Here is a 19253-nt window from a genome sequence, read left to right as displayed (position 1 = left end):
AACCTGAGCCAGGAACGGGGGTGGGGAGAATTAACACCTTCTGCCCGGGAGACTGAACAAAGGAGAGGAGCAGCGGGAGGGGCTGGGAGGTTAGTTTTCGGTTGGGGCTGGGTGGTGCAACACAGGGAACCCCAAGCTGGGGTCTAAGCTCCCTGAACCTCCCAGAGGGACCTAATTGAGGGGGTCTGGTCGTACCTACACGCTCTGCTTGAGACTGTGTTCCTGTCCTTAAATAAACCTTCTGCTTTACTGGCTGGTTGAGAGTCGCAGTGAATCTCGGGAAGAGGGGTGCAGGGCCCTAACTCCCCCACAATCCGCGACAGCTGGTGGCAGCGGTGGGATCTACTGCACCCCGTGGACGGCGCTTCCTGCAGTAAGTGACTGGGGAGCAGTAAAACGAAGGGGGATTGACGGGGACCAGGCCTGCTGAAGAGTGGGAGAGAGACGGTTATTACCCCTGGGAGTGTGTGACCAGCGAGAAGGACTTTTGCAGTAACAGGGTCCCCCGGGGGGATCGCAGCGAGTGGTCCCAGGGGCGGAGGAGTCTGCAGCTCGACCCTGGCAGAGAGGTGGTGACCTCGAGAAGGGCTGGCACACTAGGGGTCCCCCTGGGAACTGTGGGGAGCTGTGAGCACACAGGCCGGTGAGTGGCCAGCAGGAAGATGTATGCCAAGCGGCTTAAGAGCAACCTGGTGGAGCTGTGCAAGCAGAGGCGGCTGCGCATTGGGAGGCTCACCAAAGAACAGCTCATCGCCCAGCTGGAGGCGGAAGATCGCGCGAATGAACTGATCCCTGTGTCTCAGGGAAGCAGCCTGGCAAATGCAGCGCAGGCACCAGTGTCTGTCCCAGCTGGGAGTGGTCAGCCGGCTGCTGAGGGCTTCCCGAGACCCCTCCTTCCTATGCCTAGGGGAAGGGTGGGGAGGAGCCCAGCAAATACCGAAGGTGCCGTGACCCCCCCGGCCAGCAGGGGATCCCCCCGGCGAAGCCCGCCGGCCAGCAGAGGATCCTCCCGGTGACGTTCGGCATCCGTGGAGCGGAATTGGCTGGAATGGGAGAAAGAGCTAAAACTGAGAGAGCTGGAGGATCGTGAACGACAGAGACAGCATGAACGGGAGGAGAAAGAGAGACAGCATCAGCGTGAACGGGAGGAGAAAGAGAGACAGCATCAGCGTGAACGGGAGGAGAATGAGAGACAGAGACAGCATGAAGAGAGACAGCGTCAGCATGAACTGGAACTGGCGAGACTGAGGGGCAGCGAACCCCCGGCTGCGGTGAGTGAGGGGGGACCCAGGACTGCACGGAGCTTTGATAAGTGCATCATGGCCCCATACAAGGAGGGGGAGGACATGGATGACTTCCTGGAGGCCTTTGAGACGGCCTGCGAGCTGCACCGGGTTGATCCCGCGGACAGACTCCGGGTCCTTACCCCCTTACTGGACCCCAAATCCGTGGCATTGTACCGCCAACTGGGAGAGGCAGAGAAAGGGGACTACGAACTATTCAAAAAGGCCCTGCTACGTGAGTTTGGGCTGACTCCTGAGATGTACTGGGAAAGGTTCCGGAGTCAAGATAAAACCCCTGAGATCTCATATCTGCAACTAGCCGTCCGCATGGAAAGATACGCCAGCAAGTGGGCTGGTGGGGCCCAGACGAAGGAGGACCTGATTAAACTGCTGGTACTGGAGCAACTGTATGAGCGGTGCCCATCCGACCTGAGGCTGTGGTTGGTGGACAGAAAGCCAGAGAACCCGCGACACGCCGGGCAGCTGGCTGATGAGTTTGTAAAGAGCCGGTCAGGGGGTGGCAGGGAGGAGCCCCAAAGGAACAGGCCCGCCGCGATGCAGAGAGAGAGTCACCCTGGGACCTCCCAAAGGGGGAATATGGGGAATCCCCTCCCACGGGGAATGCCCAGCATCAGGGACAACCGACCGGCTCGAGGGGACCCACGGGACCTGAGCTGCTATTACTGCGGCCGAAGAGGCCACGTTCGGGCCCAGTGCCCCAAGCTCAAGGACAGACTGAGCAGACCGAACCCGCACCGGGTTAACTTGGTAGAGGCCCAGACGGACGAGGGGCAGGCTTCCCACGCAAGAGGGGCTGGCAGCTTATCAACTGCTCAAGAGAGAGAAGGGCCCCCGGCCAGCTTCTCTGGGGGGCCAGATGCTCCGGATTCAAAGTTCTCCGTTTACAGGGTTGGCGCGGGGCTGTCCCTGCGGAGCGAGTGCCTTGTTCCCCTGGAGGTGGATGGGAAGAAAGTTTATGGATACTGGGACACGGGCGCAGAGGTGACACTGGCCCGGCCCGAGGTGGTGGCCCCAGATCGGGTGGTGCCCAACACCTTCCTGACCCTGACCGGGGTGGGCGGGACCCCATTCAAGGTTCCCGTAGCGAGGGTACACCTGAAATGGGGGGCCAAGGAGGGCCCCAAGGACATGGGAGTGCACCACCATTTGCCCACTGAGGTGTTGATGGGGGGGGACTTAGAGGACTGGCCAAGCAGCCCCCAGACCGCCTTAGTCGTGACCCGTAGCCAGAGCCGGCGAGGGGCACTACGTCCTGACCTTGGGAAGGATGTCCCACCGGAGGCACCGAACCCTTCCCGGGTGGGGAGGGAACACCCAAGGACAGGCCGCGGGGTGGCTGGGGCTTCCGACCCAGCCGACGAGAGGGAGCAGGTCCCCATCCCTTCCCCAGCCTCCGAGTTCCAGGCCGAGTTGCAGAAGGACCCCTCCCTGCGGAAGCTAAGGGGCCTGGCTGACCTCAGTGTGGTACAGACCATGAGGAGAGGATGCAAGGAGAGGTTCCTGTGGGAGAAGGGGTTCCTGTACCGAGAGTGGGCTCCCCCGGGGGAAGTGGAGTCGTGGGGGATCAGGAGGCAGCTGGTGGTTCCCCAGAAGTTTCGCCACAAGCTACTGTACCTGGCCCATGACATCCCTCTCGCAGGGCACCAGGGGATCCGGCGCACCAGGCAGAGGCTGCTACAGAACTTTTACTGGCCCGGGGTCTTCACCAACGTCCGGCAGTACTGCCGATCCTGTGACCCCTGCCAGAGGGTGGGGAAGGCCCGGGACAAGGGGAAGGCAGCATTGAGACCTTTGCCCATCATAGAGGAGCCTTTCCAGAAGGTGGCCATGGACATAGTGGGACCTCTCAGCAAGACGACCCGGTCTGGGAAGAAATACATCCTGGTGGTGGTCGATTTCGCCACCCGCTACCCCGAGGCAGTGCCCTTATCGTCCATTGAAGCAGACACTGTGGCGGATGCGCTGCTGACCATTTTCAGCCGAGTGGGGTTCCCCAAGGAAGTCTTGACGGACCAAGGGTCCAACTTCATGTCGGCCCTACTCCGGTGCTTGTGGGAGAGATGTGGGGTCCGGCACAACTGGGCCTCAGCATATCACCCCCAATCCAACGGGCTGGTGGAGAGGTTCAATGGGACGCTAAAAATGATGCTGAAAACATTTATGAATCAGCACCCGCAGGACTGGGACAAGTACTTACCTCACCTGCTGTTTGCGTACAGGGAGGTACCCCAGGAGTCTACCGGGTTTTCGCCTTTCGAACTGCTATATGGAAGGCGGGTAAGGGGGCCCCTGGACCTGATGAGAGACGAATGGGAGGGGAAGGCCACTCCTGACGGAGAGTCGGTGGTGGAGTATGTCCTGACCTTCCGGGAACGACTTGCCGAGCTCATGGGCCTGGCCAGGGAGAATCTGGCCAGGGCCCAGAGGAAGCAGAAGGTCTGGTATGACCGCACAGCACGGGCCCGCCCCTTCGCCACTGGGGATCAGGTGATGGTCCTCATCCCCGTGAGGAAAAACAAACTCCAGGCCGCCTGGGAAGGGCCCTTCAAGGTTGTCAAGCAACTAAACGAGGTAAACTATGTGGTGGAGCTGTCGAACCGGGCACACCACCACCGGGTGTACCATGTGAATATGATGAAGCCATATTATGACAGGGGGAATATGGTGTTGGCCGTGTGTGGACAGTGGGAGGGGCAGGGAGATGACCCTTTAGTAGATCTATTCCCTGGGACAAGAGTTGGCTTCCCCCTGGAAGCAATTCCCCTCTCTGATCGGCTAACCCCTGCCCAGCGAGCTGAGATCGGAGGGGTGCTGCATCTGTACCAGCAGCTGTTTTCCAACCAGCCTGGACGCACTAATCTGACTGTCCACCGGGTGCAGACAGGATCGCACCCGCCTATAAAATGCTCCCCCTTCCGAGCCACAGGGAAAACTGCTCAGGACCTGGAAAGAGAGGTCAATGACATGCTGGCTTTGGGGGTGATCCAGCCGTCTTCCAGCCCTTGGGCCTCGCCGGTGGTGCTGGTCCCCAAAAAGGATGGGTCGATCCGGTTCTGTGTGGACTATCGGAAGCTCAATGCCATCACTGTAGCCGATGCCTACCCCATGCCCAGGCCGGACGAGCTCCTAGACAAGCTGGGAGGTGCTCGGTACCTTACCACCATGGATCTTACAAAGGGCTATTGGCAAGTGCCGCTGGATGCAGATGCCAGGCTGAAATCGGCCTTTGTCACCCCTCTGGGGCTCTATGAGTTCCTGACCCTGCCCTTCGGCCTCAAGGGAGCGCCGGCCACCTTCCAGCGCCTGGTGGATCAGCTACTGAGGGGGATGGAGAGTTTTGCCGTGGCGTATATCGATGACATCTGTGTCTTTAGCCAGACCTGGGAGGACCACATATCCCAGGTTAGACAAGTGCTGGACCGACTCCAGAAGGCTGGGCTGACCGTAAAACCGGAGAAGTGCAAGGTGGGGATGGCTGAGGTATCCTACCTAGGCCACCGGGTGGGAAGCGGCTGCCTAAAGCCGGAACCAGCCAAAGTGGAGGTGATCAGAGACTGGCCCGCTCCTCAAACCAAAAAGCAGGTCCAAGCCTTTATTGGGATGGCAGGGTACTATCGGAGGTTCGTGCCCCACTTTAGCGCCATAGCCGCCCCCATCACTGAGCTGTGCAAGAAGGGGAAGCCAGACAAAGTGGTCTGGACCGAGGAGTGCCAGGAGGCTCTCCGGGCGCTGAAGGAGGCTCTGGTCAGTGGCCCAGTTCTGGCAAACCCAGACTTTGACAAGCCCTTTATGGTGTTCACCGACGCCTCAGACACAGGACTGGGGGCGGTGTTAATGCAGGAGGATGAAAAGGGGGAGAGACACCCCATCGTGTACCTGAGCAAGAAGTTGCTACCCCGGGAGCAGAACTACGCGGCCATCGAGAAGGAATGCCTGGCCATGGTGTGGGCCCTCAAGAAACTAGAGCCATATCTCTTTGGGCGTCACTTCACCGTGCACACCGACCACTCTCCCCTGACCTGGCTGCACCAGATGAAAGGAGCCAACGCCAAGCTCCTGAGATGGAGCCTGCTCCTGCAGGATTATGACATGGACGTGGTCCATGTGAAGGGACGTGACAACCTGATAGCGGACGCATTGTCCCGGAGAGGGAGCCCTGAACTTCCCCAGGTCACTGGTCAGAGTGACCCCGCTCAGTTCAGTCTCGAAGGGGGGAGAGATGTGACGGAGCAGGGAGCAGGGCAGATTTGACCTGGGAATGTTGCAGGGGGGGTTGCAGTGGGGATGTGGGACTTCCCTTGAAGGAAGCTACCTGAGCTGTAACCTGAGCCAGGAACGGGGGTGGGGAGAATTAACACCTTCTGCCCGGGAGACTGAACAAAGGAGAGGAGCAGCGGGAGGGGCTGGGAGGTTAGTTTTCGGTTGGGGCTGGGTGGTGCAACACAGGGAACCCCAAGCTGGGGTCTAAGCTCCCTGAACCTCCCAGAGGGACCTAATTGAGGGGGTCTGGTCGTACCTACACGCTCTGCTTGAGACTGTGTTCCTGTCCTTAAATAAACCTTCTGCTTTACTGGCTGGTTGAGAGTCGCAGTGAATCTCGGGAAGAGGGGTGCAGGGCCCTAACTCCCCCACAATCCGCGACACCTATCAATGCCGGGGGCGGAAGGTGGGGCGGCGAGGGCTGAGCCCCAGCCCGGCTCTCACACCCCTGGGCACAGCAGGTCCTGGGACCAGGCCTCACTGCTCTGCTGCACCCAGCTGCCGGGCAGCGCCCCGATCCCAGCCAGAAATCACCCCACACCAGCGACCCAGCCGGCCTGGGAGCCCGTCACCGTTAGAAAGGGGCAGGCTGCTTGCCCTGCATGGGGCCAACGCCCACAGCTATGGGGCTGCGGGAGGGTCTGTGGGGCAGAGAGCAGCTCCCTGCACCCTCCCCGGAGCCCGCCCCACTGGGGCATTTAGTGCAGCAGGGCGGGCGGAGCTGCCAGGGAGCCCACGCTCGGCAGGGCCGCTCACCCCCATGGAACCCAGCCCCAGGTGCGGGAAGGGGGCTGGCTGTCAGCTGAGGGTGGGCGGCTCTTTTCCTGGGCATGACACCCCCAGCCCTTCTCTGCGATCGCCCTGCCCAGCACACAAGCTGGCACCTGCCAGGGGAGGCCGGGCTCCAGGCTGGAGCAGGGGGCGAGGCTGAGTGTGGAGCGGGCGGTGCTGGTGGGGCCGGCCCTCGGGTGCTGCATCCTCGGCAGTGGGAGCAGGGCACGAAGGCGGCGCAGGAGCCGAGCCTGGAGCAGCGGGAGCTGTAAGGGAACAAACAGGGTGAGCTAGGCCTAGGGTGACCAGATGTCCCAATTTTATAGGGACAGTCCCGATTTTTGGGTCTTTTTCTTATATAGGCTCCTATTACCCCTCACAACCTGTCCTAATTTTTCACACTTGCTGTCTGGTCACCCTAGCTGGGCCGGAGACAAAGCCCAGAAAGGAGGGGCTGGAGGGGGTTTCAGTCTGGAGCTGGCTGGGGACGGGGAGTGAGGGCAGTTGGGGATGTCTGGCTCGCTGGGCCCCAGAATGGACCCGGCTGAGGGGTCCTGTTCTCTGTACCTACAAGCTCTGTTTTAGACCATGTTCCTGTCATCTAATAAACCTCTGTGTTACTGGCTGGCTGAGAGTCCCGTCTGACTGCGAAGTGGGGTTGCAGGACCCTGTGGCTTCCCCAGGACCCCGCCTGGGCAGACTCGCTGTGGGAAGTGCACGGAGGGGCATATGCTGAATGCTCCAAGAAGAGACTCAGGAGGTGAAGCTTCTTGCCCTGAAGACACACTGCTCCGAGGGAGAGGAGGCTCCCCAGAGTCCTGACTGGCTTTGTGGGGAGCAGTTCCAGAGCATCGCCCAGGGACTCCGTGACACCCCCCCAGCATCACCCTGCAAACCCACCGCTCCTCCCCATGTGCCCTGCCCCCCAGCACCGCCCTGCAAACCCACCACTCCCCCACCCCTGTGTGCCCTACCCCCCAGCACCGCCCTGCAAACCCACCACTCCCCCACCCCTGTGTGCCCTACCCCCCCAGCACTGCCCTGCAAACCCACCACTCCCCTGCCCCCGTGTGCCCTGCCCCCCCCAGCACCGCCCTGCAAACCCACCACTCCCCTGCCCTGCAACCTCCCCACGTCCCCCGTGTGGCCTGCTCCCTCAGCCCTGCCCTGCAAACCCCCCCGCCCCCGCCCCTCTGTGTGCCCTGCCCCCCAGCACCGCCCTGCAAACCCACCACTCCCCTCCCCCCATGTGCCCTGCCCCCCCAGCACCGCCCTGCAAACCCACCACTCCCCTCCCCCCATGTGCCCTGCCCCCCCAGCACCGCCCTGCAAACCCACCACTCCCCTCCCCCCATGTGCCCTGCCCCCCAGCACCGCCCTGCAAACCCACCACTCCCCTCCCCCCATGTGCCCTGCACCCCCAGCACCGCCCTGCAAACCTGGACCTCGCCCGGGATGTCCCCAGTACAGGGATGGTGTCCACACTTACAGGAGTGTCCTGCAGGGCTCTCACTGATTGTCTCTTCAGGGACTCTAAGGAAACCACGGTCCGTGTGAGCTGGGTTGGCTGGGTGCCTTCTCACAGATCCATGGCTTCTTTTCATAGTAGCATGTGTCACTGTTTATGATGCCACGTTTTATTGTTCCACACCTCTCATAGTTGTAACTCTGATAGGGCCACTCTCTGGAAAGCAAAGGGGCATTACTGAGGCGGCACGTCCCACACTGCACTGGCTGTCAGCTGTGCCCCCCTGGCGTTCCAGCGGGCGCACTAATGCCAGCTCCCCGTCGATTTCAAGGCCAGAGTCACTTCACCCAGTGGCACCTGCAGCCCACCCAGGAGCTTCTGCTTCAGCTGGACTGGAGCTTTGCCCCCACTCGGCCCTGAAACCCCCCGGGATGGAGACGGCACCGCGTGCCTGGGTGAGCTGTTCCATGGCTTAACTCCCCTCCCGGGTCTCTCCCTTTTTTTTTTAAGTGCCTTATTTCCAGTCTGGTTTTTGTCTCACTTCATCTTCCAGCCACTGGGGCTTGTTCTGCTTTCGTCTGCAGCTAGACTGAGGAGCCACCTGCTCTCAGAAATCTGCTCTGGACGTAGGTGCGCGGGCCCAGATCACAAAGCCACGCAAGCCCCAGGCTTAGGCACCCGGCGATCCAGAAAATCCCCTCGGCTGCCGCCAAGACCTGCAGGAGCCTAAACTCACTCAGCACCCAAGCTGTGGCTGTAAAGGTTTCCGCCCCCGGCTGCTGTTGTCACAGCTGAGCTTCTGCCTTGGAATCCGGCTCCCCCCCGGCATTCACACCTCCCCCTGCCCTGCCGCTCCTGCCAGGCTCCCTTCAGCCACTCCTGCCCCTCTGCCCCCTCACGGGGCTCGTCTCCCTGTGCACCCTGTTCCAGGCACGCTGCTTCTGCTCCCGGCTCTGCCACTCCATACTCAGCTTCACGGAGTCCAGGGCCAGAAGGGACCAGTGTGATCACCTAGTCCGACCCCCTGCCCAGCACAGGCCCCAGGACCAGTCCGACCCCCTGCACGGCACAGGGCCTAGGACCGGTCTGACCCCCTGCACGGCACAGGCCCCAGGACTGGTCCGACCCCCTGCCCAGCACAGGCTCCAGGACCGGTCCGACCCCTGCACGGCACAGGGCCCGGGACCAGTCCGACCCCTGCACGGCACAGGCTAGGGACCTGCCCCCAAATAATTCTTGGCAGATCTCTTAGAAAAGTTCCCACCTTGATTTAAACATGGTCAGTGATGGAGAATCCACCGCGGCCCTTGGTAACTTGCTCCAATGGTTAATGACTCTCACTATCAAAAAAGGACACCTTATTTCCAGTCTGAATGTGTCTAGCTTCAACTTCCACCCAATGGATCGTGTTAGATCTTCCTCTGAAGAGCCGAGTATTAAACACGTGTTCCCCACGCAGGTGCTGATAGACTGATCAAGTCACCCCGTAACCTCCTCCTTGTTAGGTTAACTAGATGGAGCTCTTTGCGTCTCTCACTGCGAGGCAGGTTTTCCAATCGCTTACTCAATCTCGTGGCTCCTCTCTGAACCCCCTCCAATTATCAACGTCCTTCCGGAACTGTGGACAGCAGAACTGGACACACTGTCCCAGCACCATTGGCTTCCTTCTGGGACTTCCCCAGTGTTCCCAGAGTTACTGAAACTCAACAGTCACTGTCCAGTTAAAGGGCCAGTTTCCCAAAGCTTAAAGCAATTGTCAGCACGGCTGACCGGGCACACGTGTTTCCAGTTGGGTAGCTGTGACGGGATGGACTTGCCCCACCACAGTAGCGTTACAAGAACTGGAATTGTTCAAGGTCATCCCACCGGATGCCCCAAACGCCACGATTTCACAAACAGGAAGTGACTCTGGTCAAAAAACCATCCTGCTTAAATGGAGCTGTGAGAGCAACAACAAAACATGTTTAAAAACCCAGTGGAAGTCGGGGGACGTGTGATGAGGTGCCTACCCCACAGGCTGATGGGGGCCTGAGAGGCCAGTTAACCCCCCTGGGTACACCGGGAGGATGGGCCATGGCCAGGTAGTGAGGAACCCAGCGGGGGGGTGCTAGACACAGAGGGTGTCTGCAGCGGGAAGGCTGCCGGGGGAACTCCGCAGTCCCTCGCCGGGAGCAGGGAGTGAGGAGACCTGGGGGAACAGCCAGGCTCTTGCAGGGCAAGGAGGAAGTGCAGGGAGGTGGCAGCAAGGAGTTTGGTGGGGTGACCCCTGACTGCCCGGCCTAGGTCCCTGGGGTGGAGCTGAGTGTAGGGGTGTGACGGAGCAGGGAGCAGGGCAGATTTGACCTGGGAATGTTGCAGGGGGGTTGCAGTGGGGATGTGGGACTTCCCTTGAAGGAAGCTACCTGAGCTGTAACCTGAGCCAGGAACGGGGGTGGGGAGAATTAACACCTTCTGCCCGGGAGACTGAACAAAGGAGAGGAGCAGCGGGAGGAGTTTGGAGTTTAGTTTCGGTTGGGGCTGGGTGGTGCAACGCAGGGAACCCCAAGCTGGGGTCTAAGCTCCCTGAACCTCCCAGAGGGACCTAATTGAGGGGGTCTGGTCGTACCTACACGCTCTGCTTGAGACTGTGTTCCTGTCCTTAAATAAACCTTCTGCTTTACTGGTTGGCTGAGAGTCGCAGTGAATCTCGGGAAGAGGGGTGCAGGGCCCTAACTCCCCCACAATCCGCAACAACTGGTGGCAGCGGTGGGATCTACTGCACCCCGTGGACGGCGCTTCCTGCAGTAAGTGACTGGGGAGCAGTAAAACGAAGGGGGATTGACGGGGACCAGGCGTACTGAAGAGTGAGAGAGAGACGGTTATTACCCCTGGGAGTGTGTGACCAGCGAGAAGGACTTTTGCAGTAACAGGGTCCCCCGGGGGGATCGCAGCGAGTGGTCCCAGGGGCGGAGGAGTCTGCAGCTCGACCCTGGCAGAGAAGCGGTGACCTCGAGAAGGGCTGGCACACTAGGGGTCCCCCTGGGAACTGTGGGGAGCTGTGAGCACACAGGCCGGTGAGTGGCCAGCAGGAAGATGTATGCCAAGCGGCTTAAGAGCGACCTGGTGGAGCTGTGCAAGCAGAGGCAGCTGCGCATTGGGAGGCTCACCAAAGAACAGCTCATTGCCCAGCTGGAGGCGGAAGATCGCGCGAATGAACTGATCCCTGTGTCTCAGGGAAGCAGCCTGGCAAATGCAGCGCAGGCACCAGTGTCTGTCCCAGCTGGGAGTGGTCAGCCGGCTGCTGAGGGCTTCCCGAGACCCCTCCTTCCTATGCCTAGGGGAAGGGTGGGGAGGAGCCCAGCAAATACCGAAGGCGCCGTGACCCCCCCGGCCAGCAGGGGGTCCCCCCGGCGAAGCCCGCCGGCCAGCAGAGGATCCTCCCGGCGACGTTCGGCATCCGGGGAGCGGAATTGGCTGGAATGGGAGAAAGAGCTAAAACTGAGAGAGCTGGAGGATCGTGAACGACAGAGACAGCATGAACGGGAGGAGAAAGAGAGACAGCATCAGCGTGAACGGGAGGAGAAAGAGAGACAGCATCAGCGTGAAGAGAGACAGAGACAGCATGAACGGGAGGAGAATGAGAGACAGCATCAGCGTGAACGGGAGGAGAATGAGAGACAGCGTCAGCATGAACTGGAACTGGCGAGACTGAGGGGCAGCGAACCCCCGGCTGCGGTGAGTGAGGGGGGACCCAGGACTGCACGGGGCTTTGATAAGTGCATCATGGCCCCATACAAGGAGGGGGAGGACATGGATGACTTCCTGGAGGCCTTTGAGACGGCCTGCGAGCTGCACCGGGTGGATCCCGCGGACAGACTCCGGGTCCTTACCCCCTTACTGGACCCCAAATCCGTGGCATTGTACCACCAACTGGGAGAGGCAGAGAAAGGGGACTACGAACTATTCAAAAAGGCCCTGCTACGAGAGTTTGGGCTGACTCCTGAGATGTACCGGGAAAGGTTCCGGAGTCAAGATAAAACCCCTGAGATCTCCTATTTGCAACTAGCCGTCCGCATGGAAAGATACGCCAGCAAGTGGGCTGGTGGGGCCTAGACGAAGGAGGACCTGATTAAACTGCTGGTACTGGAGCAACTGTATGGGCGGTGCCCATCCGACCTGAGGCTGTGGTTGGTGGACAGAAAGCCAGAGAACCCGCGACACGCCGGGCAGCTGGCTGATGAGTTTGTAAAGAGCCGGTCAGGGGGTGGCAGGGAGGAGCCCCAAAGGAACAGGCCCGCCGCGATGCAGAGAGAGAGTCACCCTGGGACCTCCCAAAGGGGGAATATGGGGAATCCCCTCCCACGGGGAAGGCCCAGCATCAGGGACAACCGACCGGCTCGAGGGGACCCACGGGACCTGAGCTGCTATTACTGCGGCCGAAGAGGCCACGTTCGGGCCCAGTGCCCCAAGCTCCAGGACAGACTGAGCAGACCGAACCCGCACCAGGTTAACTTGGTAGAGGCCCAGACGGACGAGGGGCAGGCTTCCCACGCAAGAGGGGCTGGCAGCTTATCAACTGCTCAAGAGAGAGAAGGGCCCCCGGCCAGCTTCTCTGGAGGGCCAGATGCTCCGGATTCAAAGTTCTCCGTTTACAGGGTTGGCGCGGGGCTGTCCCTGCGGAGCGAGTGCCTTGTTCCCCTGGAGGTGGATGGGAAGAAAGTTTATGGATACTGGGACATGGGCGCAGAGGTGACACTGGCCCGGCCCGAGGTGGTGGCCCCAGATCGGGTGGTGCCCAACACCTTCCTGACCCTGACCGGGGTGGGCGGGACCCCATTTAAGGTTCCCGTAGCGAGGGTACACCTGAAATGGGGGGCCAAGGAGGGCCCCAAGGACGTGGGAGTGCACCACCATTTGCCCACTGAGGTGTTGATGGGGGGGGACCTAGAGGACTGGCCAAGCAGCCCCCAGACCGCCTTAGTCGTGACCCGTAGCCAGAGCCGGCGAGGGGCACTACGCCCTGACCTTGGGAAGGATGTCCCACCGGAGGCACCGAACCCTTCCCGGGTGGGGAGGGAACACCCAAGGACAGGCCGCGGGGTGGCTGGGGCTTCCGACCCAGCCGACGAGAGGGAGCAGGTCCCCATCCCTTCCTCAGCCGCCGAGTTCCAGGCCGAGTTGCAGAAGGACCCCTCCCTGCGGAAGCTAAGGGGCCTGGCTGACCTCAGTGTGGGACAGACCATGAGGAGAGGATGCAAGGAGAGGTTCCTGTGGGAGAAGGGGTTCCTGTACCGAGAGTGGGCTCCCCCGGGGGAAGTGGAGTCGTGGGGGATCAGGAGGCAGCTGGTGGTTCCCCAGAAGTTTCGCCACAAGCTACTGTACCTGGCCCATGACATCCCTCTCGCAGGGAACCAGGGGATCCGGCGCACCAGGCAGAGGCTGCTACAGAACTTTTACTGGCCCGGGGTCTTCACCAACGTCCGGCAGTACTGCCGATCCTGTGACCCCTGCCAGAGGGTGGGGAAGGCCCGGGACAAGGGGAAGGCAGCATTGAGACCTTTGCCCATCATAGAGGAGCCTTTCCAGAAGGTGGCCATGGACATAGTGGGACCTCTCAGCAAGACGACCCGGTCTGGGAAGAAATACATCCTGGTGGTGGTCGATTTCGCCACCCGCTACCCCGAGGCAGTGCCCTTATCGTCCATTGAAGCAGACACTGTGGCGGATGCGCTGCTGACCATTTTCAGCCGAGTGGGGTTCCCCAAGGAAGTCTTGACGGACCAAGGGTCCAACTTCATGTCGGCCCTACTCCGGTGCTTGTGGGAGAGATGTGGGGTCCGGCACAACTGGGCCTCAGCATATCACCCCCAATCCAACGGGCTGGTGGAGAGGTTCAATGGGACGCTAAAAATGATGCTGAAAACATTTATGAATCAGCACCCGCAGGACTGGGACAAGTACTTACCTCACCTGCTGTTTGCGTACAGGGAGGTACCCCAGGAGTCTACCGGGTTTTCGCCTTTCGAACTGCTATATGGAAGGCGGGTAAGGGGGCCCCTGGACCTGATGAGAGACGAATGGGAGGGGAAGGCCACTCCTGACGGAGAGTCGGTGGTGGAGTATGTCCTGACCTTCCGGGAACGACTTGCCGAGCTCATGGGCCTGGCCAGGGAGAATCTGGCCAGAGCCCAGAGGAAGCAGAAGGTCTGGTATGACCGCACAGCACGGGCCCGCGCCTTCGCCACTGGGGATCAGGTGATGGTCCTCATCCCCGTGAGGAAAAACAAACTCCAGGCCGCCTGGGAAGGGCCCTTCAAGGTTGTCAAGCAACTAAACGAGGTAAACTATGTGGTGGAGCTGTCGAACCGGGCACACCACCACCGGGTGTACCATGTGAATATGATGAAGCCATATTATGACAGGGGGAATATGGTATTGGCCGTGTGTGGACAGTGGGAGGGGCAGGGAGATGACCCTTTAGTAGATCTATTCTCTGGGACAAGAGTTGGCTTCCCCCTGGAAGCAATTCCCCTCTCTGATCGGCTAACCCCTGCCCAGCGAGCTGAGATCAGAGGGGTGCTGCATCTGTACCAGCAGCTGTTTTCCAACCAGCCTGGACGCACTAATCTGACTGTCCACCGGGTGCAGACAGGATCGCACCCGCCTATAAAATGCTCCCCCTTCCGAGCCACAGGGAAAACTGCTCAGGACCTGGAAAGAGAGGTCAATGACATGCTGGCTTTGGGGGTGATCCAGCCGTCTTCCAGCCCTTGGGCCTCGCCGGTGGTGCTGGTCCCCAAAAAGGACGGGTCGATCCGGTTCTGTGTGGACTATCGGAAGCTCAATGCCATCACTGTAGCCGATGCCTACCCCATGCCCAGGCCGGACGAGCTCCTAGACAAGCTGGGAGGTGCTCGGTACCTTACCACCATGGATCTTACAAAGGGCTATTGGCAAGTGCCGCTGGATGCAGATGCCAGGCTGAAATCGGCCTTTGTCACCCCTCTGGGGCTCTATGAGTTCCTGACCCTGCCCTTCGGCCTCAAGGGAGCGCCGGCCACCTTCCAGCGCCTGGTGGATCAGCTACTGAGGGGGATGGAGAGTTTTGCCGTGGCGTATATCGATGACATCTGTGTCTTTAGCCAGACCTGGGAGGACCACATATCCCAGGTTACACAAGTGCTGGACCGACTCCAGAAGGCTGGGCTGACCGTAAAACCGGAGAAGTGCAAGGTGGGGATGGCTGAGGTATCCTACCTAGGCCACCGGGTGGGAAGCGGCTGCCTAAAGCCGGAACCAGCCAAAGTGGAGGTGATCAGAGACTGGCCCGCTCCTCAAACCAAAAAGCAGGTCCAAGCCTTTATTGGGATGGCAGGATACTATCGGAGGTTCGTGCCCCACTTTAGCGCCATAGCCGCCCCCATCACTGAGCTGTGCAAGAAGGGGAAGCCAGACAAAGTGGTCTGGACCGAGGAGTGCCAGGAGGCTCTCCGGGCGCTGAAGGAGGCTCTGGTCAGTGGCCCAGTTCTGGGAAACCCAGACTTTGACAAGCCCTTTATGGTGTTCACCGACGCCTCAGACACAGGACTGGGGGCGGTGTTAATGCAGGAGGATGAAAAGGGGGAGAGACACCCCATCGTGTACCTGAGCAAGAAGTTACTACCCCGGGAGCAGAACTACGCGGCCATCGAGAAGGAATGCCTGGCCATGGTGTGGGCCCTCAAGAAACTAGAGCCATATCTCTTTGGGCGTCACTTCACCGTGCACACCGACCACTCTCCCCTGACCTGGCTGCACCAGATGAAAGGAGCCAACGCCAAGCTCCTGAGATGGAGCCTGCTCCTGCAGGATTATGACATGGACGTGGTCCATGTGAAGGGACGTGACAACCTGATAGCGGACGCGTTGTCCCGGAGAGGGAGCCCTGAACTTCCCCAGGTCACTGGTCAGAGTGACCCCGCTCAGTTCAGTCTCGAAGGGGGGAGAGATGTGACGGAGCAGGGAGCAGGGCAGATTTGACCTGGGAATGTTGCAGGGGGGTTGCAGTGGGGATGTGGGACTTCCCTTGAAGGAAGCTACCTGAGCTGTAACCTGAGCCAGGAACGGGGGTGGGGAGAATTAACACCTTCTGCCTGGGAGACTGAACAAAGGAGAGGAGCAGCGGGAGGAGTTTGGAGTTTAGTTTCGGTTGGGGCTGGGTGGTGCAACGCAGGGAACCCCAAGCTGGGGTCTAAGCTCCCTGAACCTCCCAGAGGGACCTAATTAGGGTGACCAGATGTCCCGATTTTATAGGGACAGTCCCGATTTTTGGGTCTTTTTCTTATATAGGCTCCCATTACCCCCCACCCCCTGTCCCGATTTTTCACATTTGCTGTCTGGTCACCCTAGACCTAATTGAGGGGGTCTGGTCGTACCTACACGCTCTGCTTGAGACTGTGTTCCTGTCCTTAAATAAACCTTCTGCTTTACTGGTTGGCTGAGAGTCGCAGTGAATCTCGGGAAGAGGGGTGCAGGGCCCTAACTCCCCCACAATCCGCAACAAGGGGGCAGGCCTGGGCTCCGCCACCAGCCATGGGGAAGGGGGCCTGAAGGTCCCTGAGACGGGGGGTGGACGACTCGAAGCCCTGGAAAAAGGATCTATGGGCCAGTGGGCCCAGAACAGAGGGCGACAGACTGGATGGAGGGAGCGTATATTTGTTTCTGTGGGACTTTGTTACCCTGGAAGAGGTGGGGCTAAATGTGACCCGGCCACAGGGCTGAGTCATGGAAAGAAAGACACCACCACAGGGCCACAGTAGTTGTGACAGGGGTGTGAGAAGCAGCGAACCTGGCACTCCCTGCCCAGCTGTGAAGGGGGCACCAGTGGTGAGTAAACCCCTCTACATTCAAACTAACACGTACACTTTCAAATCCATAGCTTACACACCAGGGTCTCAAAGAAACTGGCCAAGGAGCTCTCAGAACCACTAAGGCTAAATTTTAACAAGTCTTGGGCTTGGTCTACACTACCCCCCCTAATTCGAACTAAGGTACGCAACTTCAGCTACGTGAATAACGTAGCTGAAGTTCGAAGTACCTTATTTCGAATTAGTTCAAACTTACCTTGGTCCACACTCGGCAGGCAGGCTCCCCCGTCGACTCCGCGGTACTCCTCTCGGCGAGCTGGAGTACCGCAGTCGACGGCGAGCACTTCCGGGTTCGACTTATCGCGTCCAGACTAGACGCGATAAGTCGAACCCAGAAGTTCGATTTCCAGCCGTCGAACTTGCCGGTAAGTGTAGCCAAGGCCTTGGAAAACTTCAATTCCAAAGGACTGGAGGCCTCCCAGTGTAGCTCCAATATTTAAAAGGGGTAAAAGGGACGCCCCAGGGAACTACAGACCCGTTCGCCTCGTGTCGATCCTGGGCAGAATAATGGAATGGTTCATTTGGAACTCTACTTCCTTTTTGATAGAGGCTAAAATATGATGAATGCCAGTCAGTCGGTATGGTTTCATGGAAGGTAGGGCGTCTCAAGCCGTTTTTACAGGATTACAGGTCTGGTTGCTAAAGGTGCAGTGTGATAAAGGTACAGAATACTTGGATTTCTCCAAGGCATTTGCCTTAGTACCACATGATATTTTGATTTAAAAACGTGCAGGACAGGTGTAAGCAGGGTGTGATGGAGCTCTCCAGACAGCGAGCTGGGGAGGGGAAAAGGCTGCAGGACCAGACTGTATTTACATGAACACACACGCTCTGCGTCGGCATCCAGCAGACAGAGCGGTGCTGCCCAAAGTGATCAACGTTGGCTGGTGTTGGGATACAAATCACTTTAGTACTGACTGCAGGGGGGTGAAACGCTGTTATCCATGTTACCTTTATTGTATGAATAAAGGGCAGCCGAACCGTGCTGAGCCTGTCCTGATTGAGGGGGTCGCCCTCAACTGAAAGGAGCCTGCTAAGCCGGGGGCTTGAATGCCAGCCCCTCCCCTGTGATATGAGCTAAGATCGGTCTCTGCTAAGAGGTGTGGACTATATTTAAGGGTCCTAAGCACAGTTTAACCTGCTCCTCCCCACTGTCCACAGATAGAGCTAAGTGCAGCTCCGTGAGGAGTCTTTTGTTAAGTGCTCCCTAGCGCTGACATCACTTGGGGGCAGCGTTTCTGCCCAGCCTGGTTCAGCAAGGCAGTTCCCCTGCTAAGAGCTGACAGTCACTGAGAGCTGGGAGAGCCTGAAGAGACCGACCTGCAGAGGTCACAGCAGAGAGGCAGGTGGCAGCAGCAGATGACACTGTGCAGTGGAGCAGCGAGTGGCTGGCAGAGCAGCGAGCGGCTGGCAGGGCGGCCGGCAGGGCAAGTGCTCAGAGGCCGGAGCAAGCCAGGTGCCTAGGGCCGGCTCCAGGGTTTTGACTGCCCCAGGCAGTCAAAAATAAATAAATAAATACAAAGCCGCGATTGTGATCTGCGGCGGCAATTCGGCAGAAGGTTCTTCGCTCCGAGCAGGAGTGAGGGACCGTCCACCGAATTGCCACCGAATAGCTGGACCTGCCGCCCCTCTCCGGAGTGGCCGCCCCAAGCACCTGCTTGCCAAGCTGGTGCCTGGAGCCGGCCCTGCAGGTGCCTTCTCCCCTGGGTGGGAGGGGAACTCACCAAGCTGCACCTCTGAACCCTGGGTCCTCACTGACCCAGGACACCCTCTGCGAGTGGGGAGCGGTGAGGGAGCAGAGGAGGGCACAGAAAAGGAACGTTCGGTTGTAGGACGGAAGAACACGATGCGGAAGCTCTGCCCCACGCACTCTGGGTGGGCGTCCTGCTCACAGTTTGTTTATGAATCCTGCTTGTGGCATTTTCCCTAATTAATGCAGGGTGACTTCCCTCCTTTTATTAAAAGTTTCTTTCCTACACTCAGACTCTGTGCTTGCAAGAGGGGAAGTTTGCTCTCTCAGAGGCGCCCAGGGGTGGGGTGTAATTGTCCCGGGTCACTCGGTGGGGGCTGGAGCCGGCTCTGTGTTGTATCGATGGAAAGGATCCCCCAGACACTGAACCCAGCCCTGGCTGCTACCGGCTGCACCTGGCGGGAGGATCACACATGGAACTAACAGGACACATGTTAGATGGATTAAAACTGGCTCACTAGGAGGTTGTGAAATGTCTTTGCTCACAATGACCGCGGCCATTTCTAGCGGGGTCGCCCAAAGAGCCGTTCCTGGTCCAACACTTCAATGTTATCAACAATCTAGATCATGATATAAAATCTTGGCTGGTAAATATGCCGGTGACACAAAGATTGGTGGGGTGGTGAGTAATGAGGAAGACAGGAGACTGTTACAGTTGTCCGTATTGTCTGCTTAAATGGTCACAGTCCAACAAAACGTGATTTAATGCATGGCAGTGCTTCTGGGAACCAAGAACAGAGGTTATTTCTACAGGACATAAGCATAGGCGCCGACTTCTGCTCCCGCCGGTGGGTGCTCTACCCCCCTCTGCCAAC

At 59.3% G+C, this 19253-nt stretch overlaps 1 protein-coding gene across 1 annotated transcript in view; it reads right to left on the bottom strand.

The window, feature by feature from the left end:
* The window catches only part of LOC112059967 (B-cell differentiation antigen CD72), a 51118-nt gene that overhangs the window by 1727 nt on the left and 30138 nt on the right, over positions 1-19253 (bottom strand). Inside the window, exons 8-9 of the mRNA XM_065549930.1 lie at positions 7825-8019; positions 5949-6601 (exon numbers count right to left, since the gene is read on the bottom strand). Coding sequence (XP_065406002.1) covers positions 7869-8019 — 151 coding nt within the window. The 3' untranslated portion in view covers positions 5949-6601; positions 7825-7868. The remainder of the gene's footprint in view (positions 1-5948; positions 6602-7824; positions 8020-19253) is intronic.

The sequence above is a fragment of the Chrysemys picta genome, chromosome 6 (genome assembly GCF_011386835.1).
Source record: "Chrysemys picta bellii isolate R12L10 chromosome 6, ASM1138683v2, whole genome shotgun sequence".
Taxonomy (NCBI): Eukaryota; Metazoa; Chordata; order Testudines; family Emydidae; genus Chrysemys; species Chrysemys picta.
The sequence above is the reverse complement of the archived record's forward strand: the minus strand, read 5'-3'. Positions and strand labels throughout refer to the sequence as shown.